Source organism: Physella acuta, unplaced genomic scaffold (genome assembly GCF_028476545.2).
Source record: "Physella acuta isolate Inbredline_101_S28 unplaced genomic scaffold, ASM2847654v3 ptg000488l, whole genome shotgun sequence".
In the NCBI taxonomy this organism is placed as follows: domain Eukaryota; kingdom Metazoa; phylum Mollusca; class Gastropoda; family Physidae; genus Physella; species Physella acuta.
The window spans coordinates 335592-362645 of NW_026732007.1; the positions used below are offsets into that span (position 1 = coordinate 335592).

At 34.8% G+C, this 27054-nt stretch overlaps 3 protein-coding genes across 6 annotated transcripts in view; all 3 read right to left on the reverse strand.

Annotated features, from left to right (window-relative positions):
• Nucleotides 1–26343, reverse strand: part of LOC131944306 (uncharacterized) — a 44756-nt gene extending 18413 nt beyond the window's left edge. Inside the window, exons 1-2 of one of the 2 annotated variants that reach the window (XM_059304861.1) lie at nt 26267–26343; nt 22719–25041 (exon numbers count right to left, since the gene is read on the reverse strand). In XM_059304861.1, the coding sequence (XP_059160844.1) occupies nt 23075–24964 (1890 nt within the window). In that variant the 5' untranslated portion in view covers nt 24965–25041; nt 26267–26343 and the 3' untranslated portion in view covers nt 22719–23074. Of the gene's footprint in view, nt 1–22718; nt 25042–26266 lie in introns of those variants that run through there. The other variant, XM_059304860.1, reaches the window with a different exon arrangement.
• Nucleotides 904–9206, reverse strand: LOC131944308 (uncharacterized). 3 transcript variants are annotated; one of them, XM_059304862.1, is made up of 3 exons: nt 9077–9206; nt 4275–4589; nt 904–3287 (listed from the first exon to the last, which is right to left on the reverse strand). In XM_059304862.1, exon 3 carries the CDS (start codon nt 3227–3229, stop codon nt 1301–1303), a length of 1929 nt encoding a protein of 642 aa, XP_059160845.1. In that variant the 5' UTR covers nt 3230–3287; nt 4275–4589; nt 9077–9206; the 3' UTR covers nt 904–1300. The 3 variants fall into 3 exon arrangements, with proteins under 3 accessions (XP_059160845.1, XP_059160846.1, XP_059160848.1); XM_059304863.1 differs by lacking the exon at nt 9077–9206 and adding an exon at nt 4889–4915; XM_059304865.1 differs by lacking the exon at nt 9077–9206 and adding an exon at nt 4813–4865.
• Nucleotides 14783–27054, reverse strand: part of LOC131944310 (uncharacterized) — a 30724-nt gene continuing 18452 nt past the window's right edge. The window contains exon 2 of the mRNA XM_059304867.1: nt 14783–14810. The gene's annotated coding sequence lies outside the window, so the exon portion shown is untranslated. The remainder of the gene's footprint in view (nt 14811–27054) is intronic.

Genomic DNA, 27054 nt, shown 5'->3' on the forward strand with positions numbered 1-27054 from the left:
TTATATTGCTGGCACCCATCAGATTTGGGTGAACTCAGTGGACATTATATGGTTAGGTACCCATCATAGCTGTGTGAACTCAGGAGGTATTCTATGGTTAGGTACCTATCAGAGCTGGATGAACTCAGTGGACATTCTATAGTTAGGCACACATCCGAGCTGGGTTAACTCATAGACCTCCTACTGATTAGAGTCAAATATACTAACGTAGGAATTTTCGGGTTAGCTATATAGCGCTTTCGGGGACGGCGTAGTCTGCCCTTCACCACATGAAGACATTTAGTTAAGGTACTCGATAGGATATTCAGGATATTCGTTTGAGCGTCGCTTTGCCAATAATACATAGCTGAATGTAGTTCAAATCATAGTTATGTGGAAGAAAAATATATTTTTAAACCAGATCATGCTAAATAAAATCGTTTATTGATATTTATGTATAAATTTAGGGATTTAAAAAATATGTAAAAATAAGATTAGGGTCTAGGGGTCAGTTGAATTAGTTTCCATTTAGTATGTTAATGCTAAACTAGAGAATTACTTTTAAAAGTAGGAAAATTATGAAATACCGACGCCGATACAATTGTAGTAGAATCTTTTTCATTTCTGGTATTGACTCTATTTAAATCTAGAGACACTTACACATCAAATAATTTTCTCTGTTTAAACTGAAAGGTTTGAGAATCTAGGAGCAAGATAAATGCGGGAATTTTTTTTAAAATACAGGTGGTGGAATAAAGGCAGTGTAGGTGGTAGCTGTTGGGGTTGGGCTCTGGGGTTAAAAAATTTTGGAGTTAAACCTGAGGGGGGGGGGGGGTGAAGCTGTTGAGATTGTAGCTGTTGGGGTAAATGCTGTTTGGATAAAAGGTGGTGGGGTTGACAGCTATTCCTGTTAGTGCTGTTGGAGTATAGTGGTAAACGCAGTATAGAAATCAACAAGAAAAGGCAATACATGCAATTTTGTCACATTAAAAATTAATTTGAAATTTAAAAAGCTCATTGTAAGGTAATATGTTATAAAATCAATACAAATTTAGACTTAATCAGACGTAATGACAGCGTAAATATGGTAATTATAATAAAATACACAGGATAATGTGAAAATTGTGATGTAAATTCACGTAAAAAAATTAAAATAGAAACAGCTGGTCATCTGTGTGATGGAGTTCGTTAAATGTCATTAATCTTAATTTTTTTTTACTTATTATGTTTGAATATCTACGATGGTTTTCATTGGCTGACGACTTTTGTTTAAAAGAATGGTGATAGCAGAGGATGTGACAATAAAAGCACTGCCAAAACCTCACTCAAACCAAGACAAGGGAGCTATCACAGGAACCATATTTGATGTCCACATCACGTCCGTAAAATCGACGACATTGATCTTGTCAAATAGTCCTGGCACTGACGACAAAATTGTCCCATTTGACACATGGCTTGTTATACAAAACAAAGTCAGCTCGTTTTTATAGCACACAGCTCCGTTTAGAAACAATTCAAAAGTATTCCAAAGTTGAACCACCGGTATGAATTTGACTGCGTTGTCAGAACCTCTCTTGACCGATACTAAATCTCCGCTTGAGAATAAAAGAAACGTTTCTTTGTTTTTGTGTATGGCCACAGACATAAAACGTCGTCTCCCCAAAAACGGTATGTGAGTTTTTGTTTGAGTTTTAGTTTCAACGTTGTAAGTGTTGACTGGTAAATCGTTAGGTTGGTTAATGAAATGGTTTTTTAAATCAATCCACAAAATATTGTTTTCTAAAACAAATGCTGAGAAAATATTGATATCGGTGTTCAATATGACTGTCTTGAATAAGTCGGGATCAAATATGTGAATTCTGGTTGCATCATAGCGATCATTTGTTTCGACGTAAAAAATTTTGTTCTTTACAAAAAATAAAGATAAGAGCAAACCCTGTTTACCGCACATTTCATACAATTTTACTAACTTTTTATTTTCTTCTAACAAAAGGACAGTTGAAATGCGGCATTTATGATTGGCGAAAGGACAATTTCTTAAGTACTTTTCACATACGAAGCAAAGTGTCGACCCCAGGGATACCACGGTAAAAATCCTTCTGTATAGTCCCTTGAAGTTCTCGAGCTTAATTTTACTGAAAGTTTTGCTCTCCAAATCGTAGAGGTGCAGACCGAAATCCAATCCAACAAACGCCAAGGCATTTCTCTTTCCGCTGTTAGTTCGAAGAGGTGTCAATGTGGCGCTCTCTAAAGGATACACCCCACACTTGTATTTCAGGGCTTCTTGTATTCCTCGATAGGCATCTGGGCATTGGATTATATAGGAGTGTTTGAGTAAACTCCTTAGGTAACTTTCTGTGGCTAAAGTAAGTTTGGCACTAGACATAAGTTTGGAGATATATATTCCCCGGTCGCTTGTCAGGCTACTTTTTGTGACGTCACGAGTGTGAGCCTCATTCTTGACGTCATCGTGCTGGCCATGTTTTCTGAACTTAATGCCAGGCTTGTCAGTTTCGCTAGCCTCAGCAAAAATTCCTGAGTCACAAATCTGACCAACCTTTATGACATCACCCGACTGAAAAGAAGTTGTGACGTTACGAGAGTGACCTTCAAGGTTTTGGAGTTCAACATCCTTACACGTGGCTCCCGTATCGCTACAGTCTGGTGTCATACAAGCACCTGGTGTGTATTTCCCTTGAGAAACCCAGATTAAAATTGACTCCAGAACTGAGTCCTCTGTTTTTACATTCAGCTCCTCACTTTCGATAAATGATAGAACTAAAGGAAACGGCAAATTCAAAAATGTTTTCATTCTGAAGACATCCTCGTAATTGTTCTTCATGAACCTTACCGAACCTTCTTTAACTCTTTTGGAATTGAAATCGACAGATTTTAAATAAAAGTGCCATAGATTATCAATTGATAAATTATTAATTATAAATTGTTCTATTTCTTTAAGATATATTGCTATATCCAGACGATTTGCCGCCTCCCAGAGGTCATCAATGTTATCAGCCGTCAGACCATGGACACGCTGGTGGATGAAATTTAAAACAACAGCGAAAGTCTCACTTGTCATACCCTGTAGCTCCACCCTCCCTTCTTGTGTCTCCCTCATGTTGCTTCTAAACAAGGCGTCGAAGTATGCGGAAGTTGAACTCAGGATTTCCCGGTGGCTTTTAAATTCAGTGCCGTCAACCACGATGGTGAAGTCACATGATGCGGTGTTCGTCGTATCTGAACAAGCCATTTTTAAGTTTGTTGATGTCTTAGAGTTAAAATCCGTTCAGCATTACCTTAGTGTACACCTGGAAATATAAGTTTGTTAATGTTAAGATACAGTGAGGACATGATGGTGTGGTGGGATGGTAGAACGAACTCATGACAGCTAGCTACAAATATTTTGAGCACGAATCCCATGATTGAGTACGTACTAAGGCCCTTAGTCCACCCTGCTCACGTAACGATAAGAAAAGATTATTGGACACACGAACTACATAAATGTCACATAATCCGCGCAATAGAATGCCAACTTCTAAAACGAAACTTTACTATTTCTTTGTAATTGAATAAATTTACTATTCTGAGTGTCATTGTGAATAATATCAACGCTACAATTAGGAACAGGAGAGTCATATTTGTTTAACGGGTACTTTAGATTCACTCTATGCTGAGTAATGACAGAATATAAGTATCGTTGGAGATTAGTTTCTCATATTGTTCTTTATTGTGCTACTTAAATGAAACTGTTACTATTATATTTTAATTTTACTTTCAGGATTAGCGTTAGAGAATGATTAAATTTGTCTTTAAGGTAACCCAGATTAAAATTGACTCCAGAACTGAGTCCTCTGTTTTTACATTCAGCTCCTCACTTTCGATAAATGATAGAACTAAAGGAAACGGCAAATTCAAAAATGTTTTCATTCTGAAGACATCCTCGTAATTGTTCTTCATGAACCTTACCGAACCTTCTTTAACTCTTTTGGAATTGAAATCGACAGATTTTAAATAAAAGTGCCATAGATTATCAATTGATAAATTATTAATTATAAATTGTTCTATTTCTTTAAGATATATTGCTATATCCAGACGATTCGCTGCATCCCAGATCTCATCAATGTTATCAGCCGTCAGACCATGGACACGCTGGTGGATGAAATTTAACACAACAGCGAAAGTTTCACTTGTCATACCCAGTAGCTCCACCCTCCCTTCAAAGGTAAGTTTAGTCATGGGTTGACCTTATCTGTCTGTATTATGTATTACTTACAGGTAGTAATTTCATTTCGTACCTGATGTTTCATACGGCTGATGAAGTACTGTTAATCTTTTGTTTACAAAGGCAGATGAAGGTAAAGTGCGATCTGTTTTATCCACAACAGTCTCTTTCGTGAGAGTGATACCCATCAGAGCTGGGTGAACTCAGGAAACATTCTATGGTTAGGAGGTGATCAGCTGGGTGAACTCAGGAAATATTCTATGGTTAGGTGGTGATCAGAGCTGGAGGAACTCAGTGACTTCCTACAAAGGCTTACATCTTAACTTGATAATTTCGGGTACTCTCGTGGATGTGGCTTGGTCTGATGGTAGAACTTATGACGTGTAACCTGAAAGTTAGAGAAACAAATGCGTCTAGGCATAGTGAACACACGGACACGGCTTTAGATGTGGAAAAGTACACTATACAACATATAAGACGAACTTCAGATATAATGAAGGGAAAAAAAAACTTTAAACATGTATTGTCCATTACAGGGTTGAGAAATCATAAATCTGTAGGGCTAAGTTTTATTATTATCTGATATATTAAACATAAATAGATTCTATGACCTTCACATTTTAAAAGATTTTAAGTATACAAATTTTAGAGCCAAGTAATGTAAATAAGAAATAGTTTTATAGTTACCATTAAAAATGTGCCATCCGTTCATTTAAAAAATAATGAGTGCGTTTCCTTTTATAATAGCGACTAAGCAGATATTTTTAGGAACCAAATTTATGGTGCAATGAAGCGTAGATCTTAAATGACTTAATGTTTTAATTATTTATAGGAATCTGTAGACTTACATATGATGGGGGAGGCTTGGTTTTTCACCAGGTGAATACATTTAATGTACGCGGGCGAGAAAGTATTCGAGAGGCCCATTAAATAATTTTAAAAAATTGCACGGCGTAGTTACAATTAATATGGTTATAAAATCCTGTCTGTCTATTGTTTTTTTTTTTTGGACTTTACTGAAGATTGGTTGTATTGGATGATTTTAATATTTTCAGTAACTATATAAACATTTTAAAAAAGCAAAAACAATTTGAGTTTTACGTGTAATGGCAACATAAACAATATGATCGTGCTATTCGATAGGCTACCATAATTTTTATTGTACACATTGTAAGCGAAAAAAAAGGAAATCTAGGTCATGTGGTTTGAATTTGCACTGTTATTTAAAAACTTTATCTAATTTTCTTTTGTAAACAAATAGTTATCGATCACGGAGTTCCTGTATAGCCAATCAATATTTGTCTTACGAAAGTGAAACATTTACGATTGATGAAAATAAATAGAAATGTAGTACTCAACACATTTTTTTTTCAAGTTCTCTTGAGTTTCAAATTTTATATAATTGATTCTAAAAATGAAAAATTTCTGAATTAATTTTAGACTTACGTTTTTATTTGTTATTATTTTTACAGTTGCTTTGTTTGCTAAATCTAAAAAAGCACGTTTTTATTCCATGTCAACAACATGATGGAAGGATTCTCGTCAACTCGCTCGTCTCCATTAACGTCCTCAACACATTTAAGAAATTCGTTTGGACTTCGCTTTGCCAATAGAAATCGTTGTCTGATTTTTAGGTAATAGTTATGTGCAAGAAAAATATATTTTTTTAAACCCTTTCAAGATAAACAGAATCTTTCATTGATGTTTACATAAAAAGTTAAGGATTTAAGATTATGTACGAATAGCATTAGGGCATTGGTATCAGTTGTATTTGTTTCTATTTAGTTTGAACTATAGAATTACTTTTAAATGTAGGAAACTACTACAATACTGACACAGATAGAGTTGTAGTAATATTGTTTCCATTTCTGGTATTAAATCTGCTTAAATCCTGGTACACATCCACAGCTAATATTCTGCTGTATTTAGTGTGAATCGTCTTTTCTATTAGATGTCAAGGATGGTACAATATAAAATGCGCAATTTGAAAACTATTCAATGGAAAATACGCAAATACTAACTAATTATACTAATATACTTTAATTTTGCAATATTTCGTGATAATATGTTTTATTATGCTACAGTATACATGTGGTGACTGTTTTTTAAAATGTAAAATTTAAGAAAATCAAAATGTCCTTACAACTTTTTGTAAGCATTTTTCCGTAGCGCATTTTTCCTTTGTTTATCATTCGTCTCACTGTCCAGGACGCAATGGAGATATAATGTAGTTAAAATATTGTGCTTTTATATTATTGCTTGTATTCTTTAGTTCCATGTCACACCAAATATATGCGTTTTGATCAGATTTATATCTGTTAAGAAATTTGTAAAAAAAAAAACCCTATTAAAATATATATTTGACATTAGTTGTTGATTTGAAAATGATAGTTTAATGACGGCCAACACAATTAATTTGACGCGATTTAATAATCTGTATAAACTACCAACTCAACTTAATATGCCTTTTAAAACTTTTATATTAGTTTTCTTTTTGCTTTTAGAATATCAATGCGGTAACGCTATAGAGTATTAATTTATTATTATTATACCTTCATTCATACTAATATATTTCGCATTGCAATTAAACAGATAAAAGTTTTAAATAAACAAGTGATCAGTTAGATACCAACATACTTTAAAATGGTAAAATTTTCAGGTGTTAATAATTGTGCCAGGGTTTGTGGAGTGTGTGGGGTCGTAGATATTTCATATTAATATTGCTCACGTTAAATTTATATGTAAGCTTTACTTAAAGGCCAGTGCAAGGTCTGGTCATGCCGGCTAGTTAATTAGAAACAATGATAATTAACTATCGACATTAAACGAATTTGATAATGTAGAAATGTATAAATACTTTAATTTCACAACTCACGTCTAAATAAGAAATTAAAATAAACTTACATTTAACATCATTAAGTTGCATTTTCACTACATGATTGACTATTCGATCTAAGTTACAGTTCCCTAAACCCAAGCTAAACCTTTCAACAGATCCATGTACTAAATTATTCTTCAATAACTTTATGCATGCGGAATCATTACCGTCCACTGGTAGGCCTATATGTATGGAAAATTTTGCTTCCTTTGTTTACTATATTTATAGTTATTTCTCCCACCCACTCTTCCACTTTGTTTTTAATTATAATTTTGGAAAGGATTTCCTCCAACACAATTAAGTATTACATATTATATGCACCGTATAAGCTGTTTACTCCTCTTTACGCCTGTTTTTACAAGCATTTATTTAACTTGATTCTTCCCTCTGTCGGAATTTAGATAAATTGTAACTGACTAACTTATTTCATACATAATATTTGACTCCATCGGATGTTTAATTAGTTTTAAGTAATTAATAAAATTTGCCTTTAAAAAGTACCATTTGCCGCAACAAAACAATGTGTATTTTAAATACCAATTTATAACCGTTTTAATTAAAAATAGTCGTTTTTTCTCAATCTTACAAGCTCTCTATGAAACTTTTTATATCTGTCATCATATTATATTGGTATCATTGTATAGATGCATTACTCATGTATTAGATGAGCATATTTTCAATCATCAAGGAAATACCCAAATCTCACAATCGGTTTTACAAATTACACAGATGTAGTATTTTCGTGACCTACTTTTGGTAACTGCTTGCTGTTTTTCTCACTTCGCACTTTTTTAACACTAACAAGAATTATACTTTTTTAATTTATTTAACAAGGCCTGCCATATTTACAGTAATTGTTTCTCATGCAATGGTTAGGTCTAGCGTTTGGGATTGAGTTTGGGTAAGGAGTAGATATAGTGCTAGTGCTATTGCTATCGCTAGGGCTAATGCTTGGGATAAGGTTAGGGTTAGCGATATAGTTAGTGTTAGTAAGGGTAAGGGTAAGGGTAAGGGTAAGGGTAAGGGTAAGGGTAAGGGTAAGGGTAAGGGTAAGGGTAAGGGTAAGGGTAAGGGTAAGGGTAAGGGTAAGGGTAAGGGTAAGGGTAAGGGTAAGGGTAAGGGTAAGGGTAAGGGTAAGGGTAAGGGTAAGGGTAAGGGTAAGGGTAAGGGTAAGGGTAAGGGTAAGGGTAAGGGTAAGGGTAAGGGTAAGGGTAAGGGTAAGGGTAAGGGTAAGGGTAAGGGTAAGGGTAAGGGTAAGGGTAAGGGTAAGGGTTAGGGTAAGGGTAAGGGTAAGGGTAAGGGTAAGGGTAAGGGTAAGGGTAAGGGTAAGAGTAAAGATCCACCCATTACACATGTGTTGTCACTGACAAATGGCAGTAAATTTGACCGAAACTAGTAATGTGACAGAAAGGTGACTATTTTAATTTAGTAATTATCTTGCAATTGTACGAGGATTTATGTTTTACTAAGCTACACAAATGTTTTATTATTTACATTTTTAAGCAATAAATAACGATACAAATACAACCAACTTAGCAGACATCTTTTTTAAGAATATTTTTTTTTTGTATATTTAACTATTTATTGTTAGAATTTCAAGGTAACCCACCTTAATTTACAGATGGCCGCTGTTTATACAGTTAATCTTGCTGTCAAACACTGCTGTTTAAATGGACTTTTATGTCTATATTATTGATATAGATCTATAAACTATTTAGACATTGAATATGTTTAATAGTAAATCAGTATTTTAATGTATGCAAATATATCACAATACACTCTTGTATTTAAGCAATATTAATCAGACACCTTTCTTTCACATTACTAGTTTCACCTATTGTTGTAGTTATAGATTATCCAGACTGAATTGAAGGCGCGGAACATAAGAAAATTGTGAGGTAAATATGAATTATCAGCAGTTGTATCAGCCTAGCCAGGCTATGTTCCCAAACAAAGTCTGCATTTTTTAGAATACTTACAGAATAAATAAATGTTACCTTTAAAACTGTCTAAAAGATCTGTTTTGTAAGAACACGTGTGTAAAACGACAACATTACAGCAGACGATCTAGTGACTATTTTTTCAAGAATTTCAGATTCTCGAGGCCAATCACTTAGAGAAACATTCGTGTCTAAGTAACTTTCAGATCTCTCACATCCGTTCATTTCAATACAGTTCCGCTGTAAGCGCAACTAAAACAAATATTGGTGCACACAAATACTGATGCGCAGCAGCTTGAACAAATAGTTCACTTTTAGAACTTAACGATTCATGTGGTAAGTGAACTAGCATTCACCTTTGTGACCGGGTCTTATAAAGAGATAGTGTGGACCGCACTATGCCCATCGGCAATCACTTTTCGCTAAGGTAAATTAACTACTGAAAAGGCTGGTTGGACTCATGGTGGTTATACTGACTTGAACCGAGATTCAAACTAGAGACTTTAGCAGTCTAGCGCTTTACCGCTAAGCCACACAGTCCCATGCAGAAATTTTAGTCTTTATAATATTTCTAGAAAGTTTTATTTGCAAGACCCGGTTTATGTGGTAAATGAAGTATAGTTCGCCTGTTTCTGTAACCTCTGCGTATAAAGAGATAGTTTGGTCAGCACTATGCCCAGCCGTCTTTACTTCCTCAAGCACTAGTTAGGTACCCATTATATCTGGGTGAATTCAGTTACGTTCTTCTAACTTGAACCTGGATTTTAACTCGTGACTTTAGCGGTCTAGCGTTCTATCGCTAGGCCATACTACTGTTATTTTTTTCTCAGAGAAAGTAAAACTATTTTTACCAAGGTGTACTTTTTTATGTCTACTTTGGGGACGTTTTAAATTAGGACACCTTGGGAACAGAGTTTAAGTTAGTTAGGCATATGAATATATAGAAAATACATACTTTTTCCAGTGTTTTATTATTTTCGTTGTGGTTAAAGAGTTAGTAAATTAACAACAATATATCCAAAATCTCTTCATATTAATGGTATAATGCTTTATTGTATGTACTACATTTCATTCATGTTGTGCGTGAATGTGATAAAAAAATATTTCCATGATATTGGCAGACAAAAGCAGCAAAAAAAAATTCATAAAAAACGTTTTAATAACAAGCTTTTATGTACTAATGCACTAAAAAGTAGAAAATAAATTATAGACTACTATTTAAATAACTAGAAAGAAAAGAATGGGTCACTTAAGTATCTATTGGATACCTTTACTAATGTTTAGGAAGAGACCCACGCTTTTCTTTCTAGTTATTTAAATAGTAGTCTATAATTTATTTTCTACTTTTTAGTGCATTAGTACATAAAAGCTTGTTATTAAAACGTTTTTTATGAATTTTTTTTTAGATAATATTTTGACAAAACCATAACATTTTATTTATTTTTTTTGCATTGTTTTCATATACAATGTTAGTTACAAATTCCTTATCACTCAAAAAAGTCCTAACACCTAATTTTCAATTTGGGGGTTTAACCTGCCCATTGAGTTAGGAATACATTTTTTAAAATGTATAACGTGTAATTGTTTCATCTTATTTAAACATAACTACTTTTGATCTAAATCTTTCTGAGTAGTTGAACTAGAAAAAATATCTCTTGAAGTGTGTTTTTAAATTCATATTTTGTTTACAATGTTTATCCGTCTGTAAGAAAAGTTTAATCAAGTTAGCAACCGATGTTTTTACTACAGCAAATTTAATTTATTTTATTTAACTTTTTATTGTACTTTAAAAAAATGAATATCGAATGTTTGTTAAATCTCTTTCATTAAACTAAGCATTGTTAGATAATTAACACTAGATTGTAAAAAGGAGGCTATTAGCTGAGAAGTGGCCGGATAAATTTTCTGGACTTGTATTCAAAACATGATATTGTACATTTCTAATATAGATTAACAGAATTGATATATCGCCTTCGTTTCAGGGGATTTTAATTGATTTAAAGCCTTCATTTCACGAGAAATGAATTTATTTGTAGCCTTCATTACAAGTGATTTTAATTGATATGTAGCCTTCATTACAAGTGATTTTAATTGATTGATATGTAGCCTTCATTTCAACTACAGTCTTAGCTGAGACACACAATTAATAAATCTACTCTTCTTTTAACACCACATAATAAGAGAGGTAATTACATTATTTAAGATTTTTTTTTTATTTAATCACCTCCCTTACTATGAGAATTTTAATTCAGAAATCTTACAGCTAATGGGAGAGCACAGTAACAATTTACAGCACAGTGTATAACAGAGTATGACCCAAACTGTGTTCATTTTAACATTTTATATATATATATATATATATATATATATATATATATATATATATATATATATATATATATATATATATATATATATTTATATATATATATATATATAATTATTTATTTATATACATATAATGTAGATGAAATGTCGTGCTTTCATACTATTGAAAGTATCCTTTAGTTTCGTGCTACATTAAATGTACGAGTGTTAATCAAATTTATATTCATTGAGAAATGTGTAAAAAAAACACATAACTATTAGATTACAACTTTGACATTAGTTGTTGATTTGTGAATCACAGTGTAATGACGGCCAACACAATTAATTTGACGCGAATTTATAATCTGTGTTAACGACCAACTTCACTTGATTTGAATTTTTAAACTTTTATTTTATTTATAATTTTTTATTTTTAGAATGTCAATTGGGTCATCCATAAATGACGTCACGCTTTTTGACGATTTTTACTTCCCCCCTCCACTCCGTCACACGTGGTCACAAAAAACCAGACACCCCCCTAAAATGACGTCACACCTAAGCCTACACCCCCACCCCCTCAAAATTGCAGTTGAATTTTTTTTAAACATCGATATTTTTCTAAAATCTTGTCTAAACTATTACAATTTATTAAAACAGTTATCTAAAACGCGAAATAACGTCTAAAATTCGTTTTCTAACATTACTTTTTTATAATGCAAAAATGTGAGGTCGCAACATCTGAACCCCCCCCCCCTCCCCCTCATCACACGTTTTCAAAAAATTACGGCCCCCCTCCCCCCCCCCTACGAGTGTGATGTCATTTATGGATGACTCCAATGCGGTAACGCTTTAGAATCTTCCTATAGTATTTTTATATCCTCATTAATCCAATATAGTTCGCATAGCAATTAAACAGATAAAAGTTCTAAACAAACAAGTGATCAGCTAGATACCAACATACTTTGAAATGGTAAAATTTGCAGGTGTTAATATCCGTGCAAGGGTTTCTGGAGTGTGTGTGGGGGGTCGTAGAGATTTCATATGACCCTTTATTTGTACGTTTTATTTAAAGGCCAGTGCAAGGCCTGGTCGTGCCTTCTAGTTAATTAGAAAAATCATGATAAACTATCGTCACTAAACGATTTTGATAATGTAGAAATGTATAAATACTTTAATTTCACAATTCACGTCCTAATGTGAAATTAAATCAAAGTTACATTCAACATCATTAAGTTTCATTTTCCCTACATGATTGACTATTCGATTTTAGTTACAGTTCCTTAAACCCAAGTTAAACCTTTCAATGGCTCCATGAAATCGTATAATACATTATTCTTCAATAGCTTTATGCATACGGGATTATTAACTTCCACTGGTAAAACTATGGAGAATTTTGCATCCTTGTACACTATAGTTATATCCATTTCTCACACCCACTCTTCTTCTTTGTTTTTAATTATAATGTTGGAAAGGATTTCCTCCAACACAATTAAGTATTACGTGTACAATTTATATGCACCATATAGGATGTTTACTCCCCTTTAAGCCTGTTTTTACAAGCATTTATTTAACTTGCTCCTTCTCTCTGTCTATCTGTTTGTGGATCAAAAATGCCCAGCGAAATTTAAATAAATTGTAACTGATCGATTCGTTTCGTTATTGGCACGTAGAATCAATCCGATCTGACATAATATTTGACTGATCGGATGTTTAATTAATTTTAAATAATTACTACAATTTTCGTATAAAAAGTACTATTTACTGCGCTGTTACACCCTTATTTGTCATGGTCATGTTCATTTCCTGTGCAATAGATTTTAGTCATACTAATCTGTTGTATTAAAAAATGTAAAGAACTGAAATAAGATGCTAAAAAACATTTAATAACAAGATTTTGTTTAATAATGAACTAAAAAGAGAAAAAAAATGTAATACACTAATATTTAAATAACTATAAAGGAAAGGTTGAGTCCCTTCCTATTTATTAGTAAAAGTATCCAATAATTAGTATAATGACCCACCCTTAATATTTTTTAAATAGTAGTTTATTATTATATTTAAGGGGATATGCTCCCTACAAAATCACCGAATTCCTGTTTTTGTAATGATGGGTTTCTTGCACTTTTGAATATTTTGTCAATTTTTGTACTACAAAAATAGTAGACGTAATAACAAAAATATGTGTGTTTAAAATACCATTTTATGACCCTATTAATTAAAAATAATCGTTTTTTCTTAATCTTACAAGCTTTCTACGAAACGTTTTATATCCGTCATCATATTGTATTTGGCATTATTGGAAAGTTGCATTTCTCATGTATTTGATGAGCATATTTTCAATCATCCTGAAAGCAAGGGATTTCTTTCAACACAATTAAGTATTATTTGTAAAGTTTATATTCAACTTTTTAGCCGTTTTACTCCTTTTCAGCAAGGTTTGGCATGCATTTATTTACTTGCTTCCTATGTCTGTGTGTCTGTCATGGGTCGAAACTGCCCAGCGAAGTTTGGATAAATTCTAACTGACCGATTTGTTTCAAACTTAGCACGTAGAATCTAGCCCCGTTGGTAATCTGATCTGACTTAAGTTGAAATCAATCGAATGCTACATTAATGTTAAAAAATTAATAAAATGTTCCTATATAAAGTCATATTTACCGCGCTATTATACCCGCATTTCTCGTGGTCATGTTCCTTTCCTGTGCAATAGAGTTTGGTCATACAACTCTATTGTATCAAAAAAAAATTAAAGTACTGAAATAAAATGCTAAAACAAACGGTTTAATAACAAGTTTAAATGTAAAATTACACTAAAAAGGAGAAAATAGGCTGTTGGAATGAAGGCTTTCGAGGTTTAGGATGTTAGGGTTCAGGTTGGTGGGGTTTAGGCTGTTGGGGTTTAAGCTGTTTAGAGTGACAGCTGTTAAATTGAAGGCTGATCGGTGAAGACTGAGGTGTGTGGGGGGGGGGGGGGCAGCAGCTATGGAGACAGCGATTGCTGTAATTGCTGTTGGAGTATAATGTTGAAGATAGTGTATGAGACATATTAGGAAGGCAACGTTTAAGCTGATGACAATACAAAGTAAAAAATCAAATAAAAAGAACATTCTAGTTTAACAGAACGTATAAATTGTAAAATTATTTTAAAAAATACATATTTATGAAGGTATCTTTGTTTTAATGACTTACAGTGTATGTGTGATTATAATAAAATACACACGATAATGTTTAAATAATGATGTGTTCACTGAAAAATATGTTTTCATAGAATTATTTTTTCTTTGGCGATGGAATTAGATCAATGTCGCTTATTCTCCTTAAATAGGTCATCTGTAGTCAAAAATTGAAGAAATAGTTGGTCAAACGATAAAGTTATATTATGTGTTTAGCCACAAGAAATAGTTGGTCAAACGTTAAAGTTATATTATGTGTTCAGCCACAGATAATCTCAATCGTTTTTTTTTGGCATATTGTGTTTGACGACCTACAATAGTTCCCAAGGAATGACGACTTTTCTTCAATGACTCGAGACAGCAGACGACGAAGCAACAAAAACACTGCCAGAACCTCACAGCAGATTACCCGAACCAAGACACAGGCGCTACCACAGGAACCATATTTTTGATCTTAAACTTCATGCCCAGCTCGACAACATTGATCTTGTCAAACAGTCCCGGCACGGACGTCAAAATATTTCCAAATGCTATAGGCTTTAATGCACTAAACAAAGTCAGCTCGTTTTTATAACACACAGCTCCACTCAGCCACCATTCAAAAGTCCAAAGACGAACTACCGGTGTTAACTGTACTGCGTTGTCAGAACCTCTTTTGACCGAGAGTAAAACTCCGCTTGAGAGTAAAAGAAACGTGTCTCCGTCTTTGTGTATTGCCACGGGGTCAGCACATTGATCACCAACATTTAGTAATAAGGTTGAGGTTAGGGACTTTTTTTTTAGATTGTAAAAGTAGACTGGTAAACCGTCAGTTCGGTCATTGAAAAAATCCTTATGATTAACCATCAAAATATCGTTTTCAAAAACACAGACGGGAATAAAGTCGATACCATAGTCTAATGTGACTGTGTTCAGTAAATCTGGATTTGCTATGCGACTTCTGGTTGGAACAGAGTAATATTTTTTTTGGAAGCAAATAATCTTGTTATTTACCCGTAATAAAGCATTCACTGATGTGTATTGGCCGCACAACTCATACAATGTTGATACATTTTTGTCCTCGTCTAATAAGATGACAGTATAAAATTACATTCGTGCCTGGCAAAAGAACAATTTCTATAGCCGTCTATGCACAAGAAGGCAAGTCTTGACCCCAGAGAGACAACAGACAAAAAGTATCTGTAGCTCCTTTTTACCTTCCCGAGCTTGATTTCACTGAAAGTTCTGGTCTCTAAATCGTAGAGGTGCAGACCTGAATTTACTCCAACAAACGCCAAGGCATTTTTTCTCTCGCTGCATTTTCGAAGGGGGGCCAAACATGCGCTCTCTAAAGGATACACCCCACACTTGTATTTTAATGCCTCCTGTACTCCGTGATAGGCATCTCGGCATTGGATTATATAGGGGTTTTTCAGTAAACTCTGTAGGTAACTTTCTGTGGCTAAAGTAAGTTTGGCAAAAGACATGAGTTTGGCGAGATAATTTGCTCGATCGCCTGTCTGATTACATTTTGTGACGTCACCAGTGTGTTCTTCATCTTTGACGTTAACGTTCTGGCCATGTTTTCTTAAGTTAATGTCAGGCTTGTCAGTTGCTGTTTGGCCAGCCTGAGCTACGGTTCCTGTGTCACAACTCTGACCAACCTTTATGACGCTACCCAACTGACCAGTAATTGTGACATCACGAGAGTGACCCTCACTGATCTGAAATTCAACATCCTTACACGTCGCTCCCTTATCGCTAGAGTTAGGTGATATACAAGCACTTGGTCTGTATTTTCCGTGAGAAACCCAGACTAAAATGGACTCCAAAACTGAGTCCTCTGTCTTGACATTCAACTCCTCACTTTCAATACATGAAAGCACTAAAGGAAAAGGAAAATTCAGAAACTCGTTCATCCTAAATACAAGCTCGTAATTTTTTTTCATGAACGTTAACGACCCTTCTTTGACGTGGATGGAATTGAAATCAACAGATTTTAAATAAAAGTGCCATAGATTATCAATTGATAAATTATCAATCACAAACTGTTCTATTTCTTTAAGATATATTGCTATATCCAGACGATTCGCTGCATCCCAGACGTCATGTTTAGAATTTGGTGGTATCTCTGCTAACAATTTCGTACAGCACAATCTCAGTATTAAAAATGTTGTGATGATCTCTTAGCGTGCATCTGGAAATATATAAGTTTGTCAAGGTCATTATATAGTGAGGACATGCCGGTGTGGTGGGACTGTAGAACTCACGACTGCTAACTATAAAGACTCGAGCTCGAATCTCTGGATTGAGTACGTACAACTCAGCTCTGATATAAACCTGTCGCACGTGAAGAAAAGCAAATACAGTTGGAAATTTGGCTGACCACACGATCTACTCAAATGTCGAGGTCATATTTTCTGCCCCATTGACTATTATGTTCTAAAATGTTAACTTGACTGTTTATTTGCGATGTATAATATATTAATCTCAGCGTCGTTGTGAATTAAGTCAAGGCTAGGATTAGGACTAGGAAAGCCATATCTGTATAACAGGTACTTTTGATTCACTCTACGCTGAGTAGTAAAAGAATATAGTTGGAGAAGAGGTTCTCGTTGAGTTCTTAACTGGACTGATTCAAAGTCACTGTTTACAATTTACTTTTATTTTACTTTTAGAACTAGGGTTAGTGTTTACGATTGTAGGTTAATTTAGTGTTTGGGGTTACTATCAAACATTAAGTTTAGGTATCGGTTGAAGTTATCTGTCTGTAGTTCCTATTATTTACAGATAGTGAAGTTTTCATTTTGTACCTAAATTTACATACTGCAGATGAATTAGTGTTTATTATCTTCTTGTCAACTGCATGTAAACGTATAGTGCGATCCGCAGTAATTTAAACAGACTTACGTGTCCCTTACATGGGACTGGTACCCAACAGAGCTGGGTAAACTCAGGGGACATTGTATGGTCAGGTATCCATCAGAGTTGGGTAAACTCAGGGGACATTGTATGGTCAGGTGCACATCAGAACTGAGTGAATTCAGGGGACATTGTATGGTCAGGTGCACATCAGAACTGAGTGAATTCAGGGGACATTGTATGGTCAGGTGCACATCAGAGCTGGGTAAACTCAGGGGACATTGTATGGTCAGGTGCACATCAGAGCTGGGTAAACTCAGGGGACATTGTATGGTCAGGTGCACATCAGAGTTGGGTAAACTCAGGGGACATTGTATGGTCAGGTGCACATCAGAGCTGGGTAAACTCAGGGGACATTGTATGGTCAGGTGCACATCAGAGCTGGGTAAACTCAGGGGTCATTGTATGGTTAGGTGCACATCAGAGTTGGGTAAACTCAGGGGACATTGTATGGTCCGGTGAACATCAGAGTTGGGTAAACTCAGGGGACATTGTATGGTCAGGTACCCATCAGAACTGGGTGAAATCAGGGACGTTCTTCAGACTAGAGTCAAATAAACGAACGTAGGAATTTCGGGTCAGCTATCTAGCGCTATTTGGTAATGTTGTAGTATGGAGGTAGGGCTTAGGTATCGGGCTCTTGTATATGAGACCACCCACCTCAGATGGGTACCTGAATCACGTAAGGAAAACATATTCCGCTGCGTATAGTGCTGACTACTTTATCCCCTTGTTTGCCAAGGTTATTAAATCTAATGGACTCTACTTTATCTGCCCCATGTTTGTCTTAGACACGATCGGTAAAAGATAATAAATCTGGCGCTCAACCACCAAATTACGCAGTCCTATCTTTGCATGTGCTATTAAAAATATTTAGACAACATCGAAACTGCACACTTATGCAAACAAAAAGTAAAAATTAAATTACTCAGTCATGAAACGATACTGAAAAGACATTCAAAGATAGATCTAGATCTAAATATGTTTTTTAAAAACGGTATAAATTTAGATGATCCATCATAGAAATGAGAAATCCTAAAGGTGCAGGGCTGGGTTTTATTATTATCTGATATATTATTCAAAATTAGTATTACCTTTAGACTTGAGAACATTTATAATTATAAAACTTTACAATTTCGAGCCAAATAATGTAAATAAATATACGTTGTAGAAATAACATTGAAAATGTCAAATCCGTTCTATAAAAAATAATTGCGTACGGTCATTATAACCGCCACTAAGCAGTATCCAAATTCTTGGTGCGCAAAAGCGTAGATCATGAATGTCTTAATGTTAATTTTTTATAGAAAGCTGTATACTTACATAGGAAGTGATGAGGATGGGTTAAGGGCGCTGTATTTCACCAGGTGAAGCCATTTAATTTAGGTCCTCAACACATTTAGGATATTTGTGTGGGCGTAGCTTTGCCAAGATACATCGCTGACTGTAATTAAGTCATAGTTATGTGCAAGAAAAATGCTTTTTAACCAGGTCATGCTAAGTAAAATCGTTTATTTATGTTTACCTAAAATGTTAGGAATTTAAAAATACGTAGTAATAAGATTAAAGCGAACAGGTCAGTTGTATTTGTTTCCATTTCATTTAGTTTGTGTAGTGCTTAACTAGAAATCTACGGTTCAATCTAGGCAAATACTGCAATGCCGACAGTAACATTTTATAAAGTACGAGCCGACCCGCGGTGTATCATACGCCGCTATTTAGTTGTTTTTTCTACTTTTCAGTAATTCATAATTTGTGAATTCGACAGTACCAATGCTGCCACTGAAAATATTTGCTTTAAAACACTAAACCCCCATTCCCCCCCCCCCCCCCCCCGTGAAAGCAGCCTCCTCTTAGTTACCTCCTCTAAGTTTAAAACAGTTTCAAACTGAATTATCTGCCCCTAATAGCCGTCACCAAAATAAACATTTAGCGTGAACTACAACTCACCTGACCATGTGAGGGGGGTGGGGGTGGGGGGGGGGGGGTGGTAGCGATAGAGAGAAAGAGAGGGGACTACAAGGCGCGCGCTTGCAGCTTGTTTTCTAACGGCTCCCAGAAGAGAATTATATATATAGATCCCTTTCATTTCTGGTATTAGCTCCATTTAAATCCAAGATCAAACCCACAGCTAATTTTCTGCTGTGTTTAGTGTGAATCGTCTTTTGCATTTGGTGTAAAGAACGATATCTAGAAAAATGTGCAATCTCAAAACCGCACAACAGAAAAATTCACAAATACAAACTAATTATATTAATACATTTAATTTTACCATATTTCTTAAAAAATTCATAAAAAACGTTTTAATAACAAGTTTTTATGTAATAATGCACTAAAAAGTAGAAAATAAATTATACACTATTATTTAAATTACTATAAAGAAAAGCGTGGGTCACTTTAGTACCGATTGGATACCTTTACTAATATTTGAGAAGAGACCCACGCTTTTCTTTATAGTAATTTATAATAATCATTTAAAAAGTTTTAAAAAACCCACGTTTTCTGATTGAACTAAAACGTAGAAAATAATTGCTATACATCACAATAATGCAAGCGATCACTCTACTATAAGCGATGAAAAACGTGGGGCGCCGAAGTAAAAGTTATATTACTATTGATTAGATAATACTATTGACTTTTATTAGGGAGCTTGTAGAGAGTCAACAGTATTAGAAACTGTAAGAAAATCACGGCGCCCCACGTTTTTGATCGCTTATAGTAGAGTGATCGCTTGCATTATTGTGATGTATAGCAATTATTTTCTACTTTTTAGTTCAATCAGAAAACGTGGGTTTTTTAAAACTTTTTTAATGATTATTATTTTCTACTTTTTAGTCTCTGTCTGTTTGTTTGCATTAAAATCTTGCTATCGATTTTATCTTTTCACTTTTTTTTGGGTAAACGAAGACAACTCGTAAAAAGACAACTCGTAAAAAACACGTTGTGTGAATACGTTACTGAATAGAACACATAGATTTGAACCCGTGTCGAGTGGGATAGCAATCGTGTGCCCAACCACTCGACCATATCGTCTCCCCCATTCTGGCCACCATTTGTTACGGTTGTTTGTACACAAACACCGCGTGAACACTACTCAGTAAGCAAAGAGGGAGAGTACCGAACCTTGTTTTCATCAAATTACAGTTACTGGGTTATGTCCCCTTTTCCCCACGTTTTTACTACAATTATATAGCGGTCTAAAATGCTCAATAAAATGTTTCCATGGATCAATTTAGTAATAATAACAATTGAATGTTCTATGGTCATCGGAAACAAAGCTTCCCTGAAAATTTCAGCGCGCTAGTTAACTGGGAACTGCCCGAAATATCGATCGCAAGATTTGATTGGAGAACCAAACAAACAGACGCGAAAGCAAGTTAAAGAAAACGTGGGAAAATAATAGTGTATAATTTATTTTCTACTTTTTAGTGCATTATTACATAAAAGCTTGTTATTAAAACGTTTTTTATGAATTTGTTTACTAGCTTTTACTTAACTTGCTTCTTCTGTTTGTCTTCTGTCTAAGAAAAATTATTTTAACAAATCTAAAAAAAACGAAATCATAATATTAATAAATCTGCAAAAATCAAAATCGCGATTTTAACATTTCCGCAAAAATCAAAATCGTCATTTGATCAAATCAGCAAACATCGAAATTGTGATTTTTAACAAATCTGCAAAATTTGAAATCGTGTTTTGAAGAAATTCTCCAAAAAAAAAGTTATTTCAACAAATCTGCAAAAATAAAAATCATGATTTTAACAAGTCTTCAAAAAATTGAACCGTGATTTGACAAATCTGCAAAAATCATATATAATGATTTTAACAAATCTACAAAATTTAACACAAATTTAACTGATTTAGAACTTTTACACCTACTTAAGCCGGAAAAAACTTAATTTGCAATAAGGTCTATATGTCTGGGTTTTTTGTTAGTTTGCGTGTGTGTGTGTGTGTGTGTGTGTGTGTGTGTGTGTCTAAGTGGATGTGTGTCTTTGTGTACGTTAACACAATAACCAGTACCGTTTCAGCTAGGATCCCTTTAAACTTTTTCAGCTATTAAGATAATCGAAAATGGCGCTTATTTCACTCTCGGTTTCTTAAGAATATAACCTTACTACAGTTTCAGTTAGATAGACGAAACTTTATAAATAAGCAAAAGATCCTATACATTGGAAAATGTCAACATTCAGGTGACCGGAAATAGTACTTTACATTATTTCAGATTTTCTGAAAACCAATAATACTTTTTTTTTACTATCCTCATTGAAACTTATGAAAATTTTGAAAATTGAGCAGCGTTAAATGTTTCATGTAGGACACAGTTGTCTTCATCAAGTACTAATTTTTCAAAGTATTATGTACACAGTTTGTTTGCTGTACATTTTGCGCGCAATTCTTTTTTTTTCCTACACGATTCTTTTCTATTTAAAAATTTCATTGTAAAAAAAAAAGTGTTAAATGGCCCGATAGTAATGGTTATGTAGCTTCCACTTAGTGTTAAATACGAATATTCGATAGAATTCAGGTGATATCACTCACGCTTTATTCCTAATGTTCTAAAAAATATCTGTGTACTTTTACTTTATTTGCTGTCATATTCAAAACATTCTAATTTTTATTACTTTATTCTGGATGGAATATTCAAAGCGAGATCGGCGTAAAGTAGCTGGAATTCCGACGACGGGGTGCTAAAGAGGAAAGTCGTATGAACTAAATCATGACAGTAACTCGTCACTTTTACTTCTAAATTGTGCAGTTATAGAGCATTTCATCATTTATAATACTGTTTGATACACGCCAAACGCAAGAACATTTCTTCACAGACATCAACCACGCTTTAAAAGGTGTCCTACACCAGATGGAGAGGATTGAGAAACTAGGAGCAAGAAAAGTGAGCGGCGGATGTTGGTGTTTCAGTTGTTGAGGGGAAGGTTGTTGGGGTGAAGGTTGTTGGGTTGAAGGCTGTTGGGGTGAAGGTTATTGGGGTGACGGTTGTTGGAGTGAAGACTTGCGGTGAATGCTGTTGGAGTGAAGACTGTTGGGGTGAATGCTGTTGGAATGAAGACTGTTGGGGTGAAGGCTGTTGGAGTGAAGGCTGTTGGGGTGACAGCTGTTGGGGTGAAAGGTATTGTTGTTGAAGTATTGTTTGGAATTGCGCTATATAGAACCACGTGGGAAATCAATAGATGCATTTGTGTTTAAGCATGTCACATTAAAATTGAAAATAGTAAAAATTAATTGTATGGTTATATGTAAAAACTAAAATCTTTTTTTAAATACACATTTTTAAATATTTTGTTTATTTTAATATCCGACTGCGTAAATGTGATAAGCACAATAAAAGACACAAGATAATGTGTAAATAGTGATGGATACACATAAAACGTTATAATAAACTAGCTGGTTTTCAGTGAGATGGAATTTGATCAAGGCAGCTGATTGTACAGAAGGGTCTTCTATAGCCTGTACATCGAAGAAATAGAATATTATAGTTGGTCAAAAGTTGATGTTATATGATGCGCTAAACTGCAGTTAATCTCACTCTTTTTTTTTTTTGGCATACTGTGTGTAACGACATACGTTGATTTTCATTGACTGACGACTGTTATTCAAAACAATGGTAACAGCAGACGATGGCACATCTGAAGCAATGCCAAAACCTCATCGCTGATTATCCGAACCAAGACACCGGCGCTATCACAGGAACCATATTTTTGGTAAAAATCTCTTCATCAAGCTCGACGACATTGATCTTGTCGAACAGTCCCGGCACGGACGCCAATATTGGCCAATGTGGCACTTGGCTTGCGGTACAAAACAAAGTCAGCTCGTTCTTATAACACACAGCTCCGCTTAGCCACCATTGAAGATATGTCCAAAGATGAACTACCTCTGTGAATTTTACTGCGTTGTCTGAACCTCTCTTGATCAAAAGCAAAATTCCGTTTGGGAGTAAAAGGAATGTTTCTTTGTCCTTATGTATTACAAACGCTCTAAAAGTTTGGCCACCAACATTTGGTATTTCGGTCGTTGTTACTGACTTCGTTTCGATATTGTATGTGTGGACTGGTAAATCCCTAGTTAGGTCATTAAAATAATCTTCATGATTAAACATCAAAATATCATTTTCAAAAACACAGAAGGGAATAAAATGGATATCAGAGTTTATTACTACTGTGTTCAATAAATCTGGTTCTACTATGCGACTTCTGCTTGCAGCAAAGCGATCGTTTCTTTTCAGGCATATAATCTTGTTATATACACGAAATAAAGTAAAGATTGAGTTGTGTTTACCGCACAATTCATATAATGTTGTTACAGTTTTGTTTTCGTTCAACAAAAGGACAGTTGCAAGGCGGCATTTGTGGTTTGCGAAAGGACAATTTCTTAAGTGCCTTTCGCATATGAAGCCAATTGTCGACCCCAGTGTAACAGCAGACACTATTTTTCTGTATCGTCCTTTTAAACTCTCAAGATTGAGTTTACTAAAAGTACTGCTCTCAAAATCGTAGAGGTGCAGACCTGAATCCATTTCAGCAAACGCTAAGGCATTTCTCTTTCCGCTGCCCGTTCGAAGAGGGGTCAGTATGGCGCTCTCTAAAGGATATACCCCGCACTTGTACTTCAGGGCTTCTTGTATTCCTCGATAGGCATCTGGACATTCGATTATATAGGAGTGTTTGAGTAAATTCCTTAAATAACTTTCTGTGGCTAAAGTAAGTTTTGCACTAGACATGAGTTTGGCGAGATAACTTGCTCGATCGCCTGTCCGGCTACATTTTGTGACGTCATTCTTGAAGTCATCGTGCTGGCCATGTTTTCTGATGTTAATGCCAAGCTTGTCAGTTTCGCCATCCTCAGCTACAGTTCCTGAGTCACAAATCTGGCCAACAGAAGTAGTGACGTCATGAGAGTGACCCTCGCGGTTCTGGAGTTCATCATCCTTACACGAGACTTTCTTTTCGCTGCGGTCACGCGTCATACAAGCACCTTGTTTGTATTTTCCGTGTGAAACCCAGGTTAAAATGGACTCCAGAACTGAGTCCTCTGACCTGATATTCAATTCCATGCTATTGATACAAGATAACACTATAGGAAAAGGCAAAATCAGAAATTCTTTCATCTTGAAAATACGCTCGTAATTTTTCTTCATGAACATTACCGAACCGTCTTTGACGTTGTTGGAATTGTAATCGACAGCTTTAAAATAAAAATGCCATAGATTATCAAATGATAGATTATCAATAATAAACTGTTCTATTTCTTTAAGATATATTGCAATATCCAGACGATTGGCTGCATCCCAGATGTCATCAATGTTATCAGCCGTCAGACCATGGACACGCTGGTGGATGAAATTTAACACAACAGAAAAAGTCTCTTTTGTCATACCCTGTAGCTCCACCCTCCCTTCTTTTGTCTCCTTCATATTGCTTCTAAACAAGGCGTCGAAGTATGCGGAAGTTGAGCTCAGGAATTCTTGGTGGCTTTTAAACTCGGTTCCGTCAACCACGATGGTAAAATCACATGATGCTGGTTCTGGCGTAGATGTACAAGACATGTTTAGAATTTGGTCATGTCTCTGCTACCAGCACGATCTCAGTGTCAAAATTGGTTCGATGATCACATGTTGTATAACTGGAAATATAAATTGTCTAGGTCATTATATAGTGTTGACATGACGGTGTGTTGGGATGATATACCTCACGACTGCTAGCTCTAAACTCTAGAGCATGACTCCACGGATTGAGTACGTACGATGGCCTGAGTCCACCCAACTCGGATATATACCTGACTCACGTAAAGAAAAGCTGATTGGACATAGTCCTGGCCACTCTATGTCTAGTCATCATTAGAGCTGGGTGAACTCAGGGAACATTCTATGATTAGTTAATCATAAGGCTGGGCGAACTCAGGGAACATTCTAAGGTTAGTTAAGCATTAGAGCTGGGTGAACTCAGGGAAATTCTATGGTTAGTTAATCATTAGAGCTGAGTGAACTCAGGGGACATTCTATTCTTAGATAATCATTAGAGCTGGGTGAACTCAGGGAACATTCTAAGGTTAGTTAAGCATTAGTGCTGGGTGAACTCAGGGAACATTCTATGGTTAGTTAATCATCAGAGCTGAGTGAACTCAGGGAACATTCTATGATTAGTTAATCATAAGGCTGGGTGAACTAATTGAATTCCTACTGAGTCTAACATCTAAACTTGATAATTTCGGGGACTCAATTGAGGATGACTTGGTCTTGTGGTAGAACTTACGATTGCTAACAAGAGCACAGCACGTTAGAGAAACAATGTGTCTAGGCGTAGTGCTGACTGTTGTGAACACACGGACACGGATTTATATGTGGTCAAGTGCAATGCAACATATTAGAAAAACAATTACACAATGGTTCCAAAACAAGTGTAAATGAAACATCGGCTTGTTAAAACTAAAAAGGTTTCTATACACTACTACACAACACAGACTATTCTAAATATGAATACATAAGCTAGTACCAGTAGAACACAAACTATCTAACAGTACAGAACTAACCCACACTGACCTTGTAGGTGAACTGGACTAAACTGGGACAATCACACACATTCTCACACAACTTACATAAAACAGATACTAACTGGACTGTCACAACTCACAGCACAGTTTATATACACTATATACACAACACAGACTGTTCTAAATATAAATACATACGCTAGTAATCAAACCTAGATCTAGATACTGAAAAGAAGTTTCAGATATAATTAATGGAGAAAAAAAACTATTAACCTTTATCGTCCATTATAGGGTTAAAAAGCAAAAAGCTTTAGGGCTAGGATTTGATATAATCTGATATATTAAACATAAATATTACCTTTAGATTTTAGAACATTTTAAGAATAAAAATTTAAGCGCAAAGAAAAAATAGTTGTTGTTAGTCACCATTAAAAATGTGCCATCCGTTCATTTAAAAAAATGTGTGCGTTGTCTTTTATATTCGCGACTAAGCAGATATTTTTAGGGACCAAATTCTTGGTGCGCAGAAGCGTTGATACTAAATGACTTAATGTTTAATTTTTTATTATTTTTATTCATAAGGCGCTGTAGACTTACTTATGAGGGGAAAAATAAATATTTTTAGCCTGATCATGCTTAATAAAATAAACTTATTGATGTTTACGTAAAAATGTCTAAAAATAAGATTAGGACCTCGGGATCAGTTGCCTTAGTTTCAATTTTGTTTGAAAATGCTGAACTATCGAATTAAAGTAGGCAAAAAATACTGCAATACCGTCACAGAAACAGTTGTAGAATTATAGGTAGGAAAAGTGGTTTACGAAATCTTTTTATTTTTATTTAGATTGATATAGTCAGTGTGTTGTGGTGAAAGAGGATGTTATATTAATTGATATACACAAACTACTAGGCTATATTCCATTGTAATAATAAATAAAGCGTAATTAATATTTTAGTATAAGCATAATCAAGCTAGATCGACCTCTGACTATGGGGACATCTATTAACGATGTCACGTTTTGTTCCCACATCCTCCCAACCACTCTCTATCGTTACCAAAAGTCAGACTTCCCACATTCCCCAACACCCTAATCCCTATTTTGATTTTTAAAGCAGCGATTTTTATAAAATATTTAGACCTATGGG

What these genes read in the sequence shown, in the direction of transcription:
- LOC131944308 (XM_059304862.1), bottom strand. Translation starts at nt 3,229, where the DNA reads ATGGCTTGTTCAGATACGACGAACACCGCATCATGTGACTTCACCATC.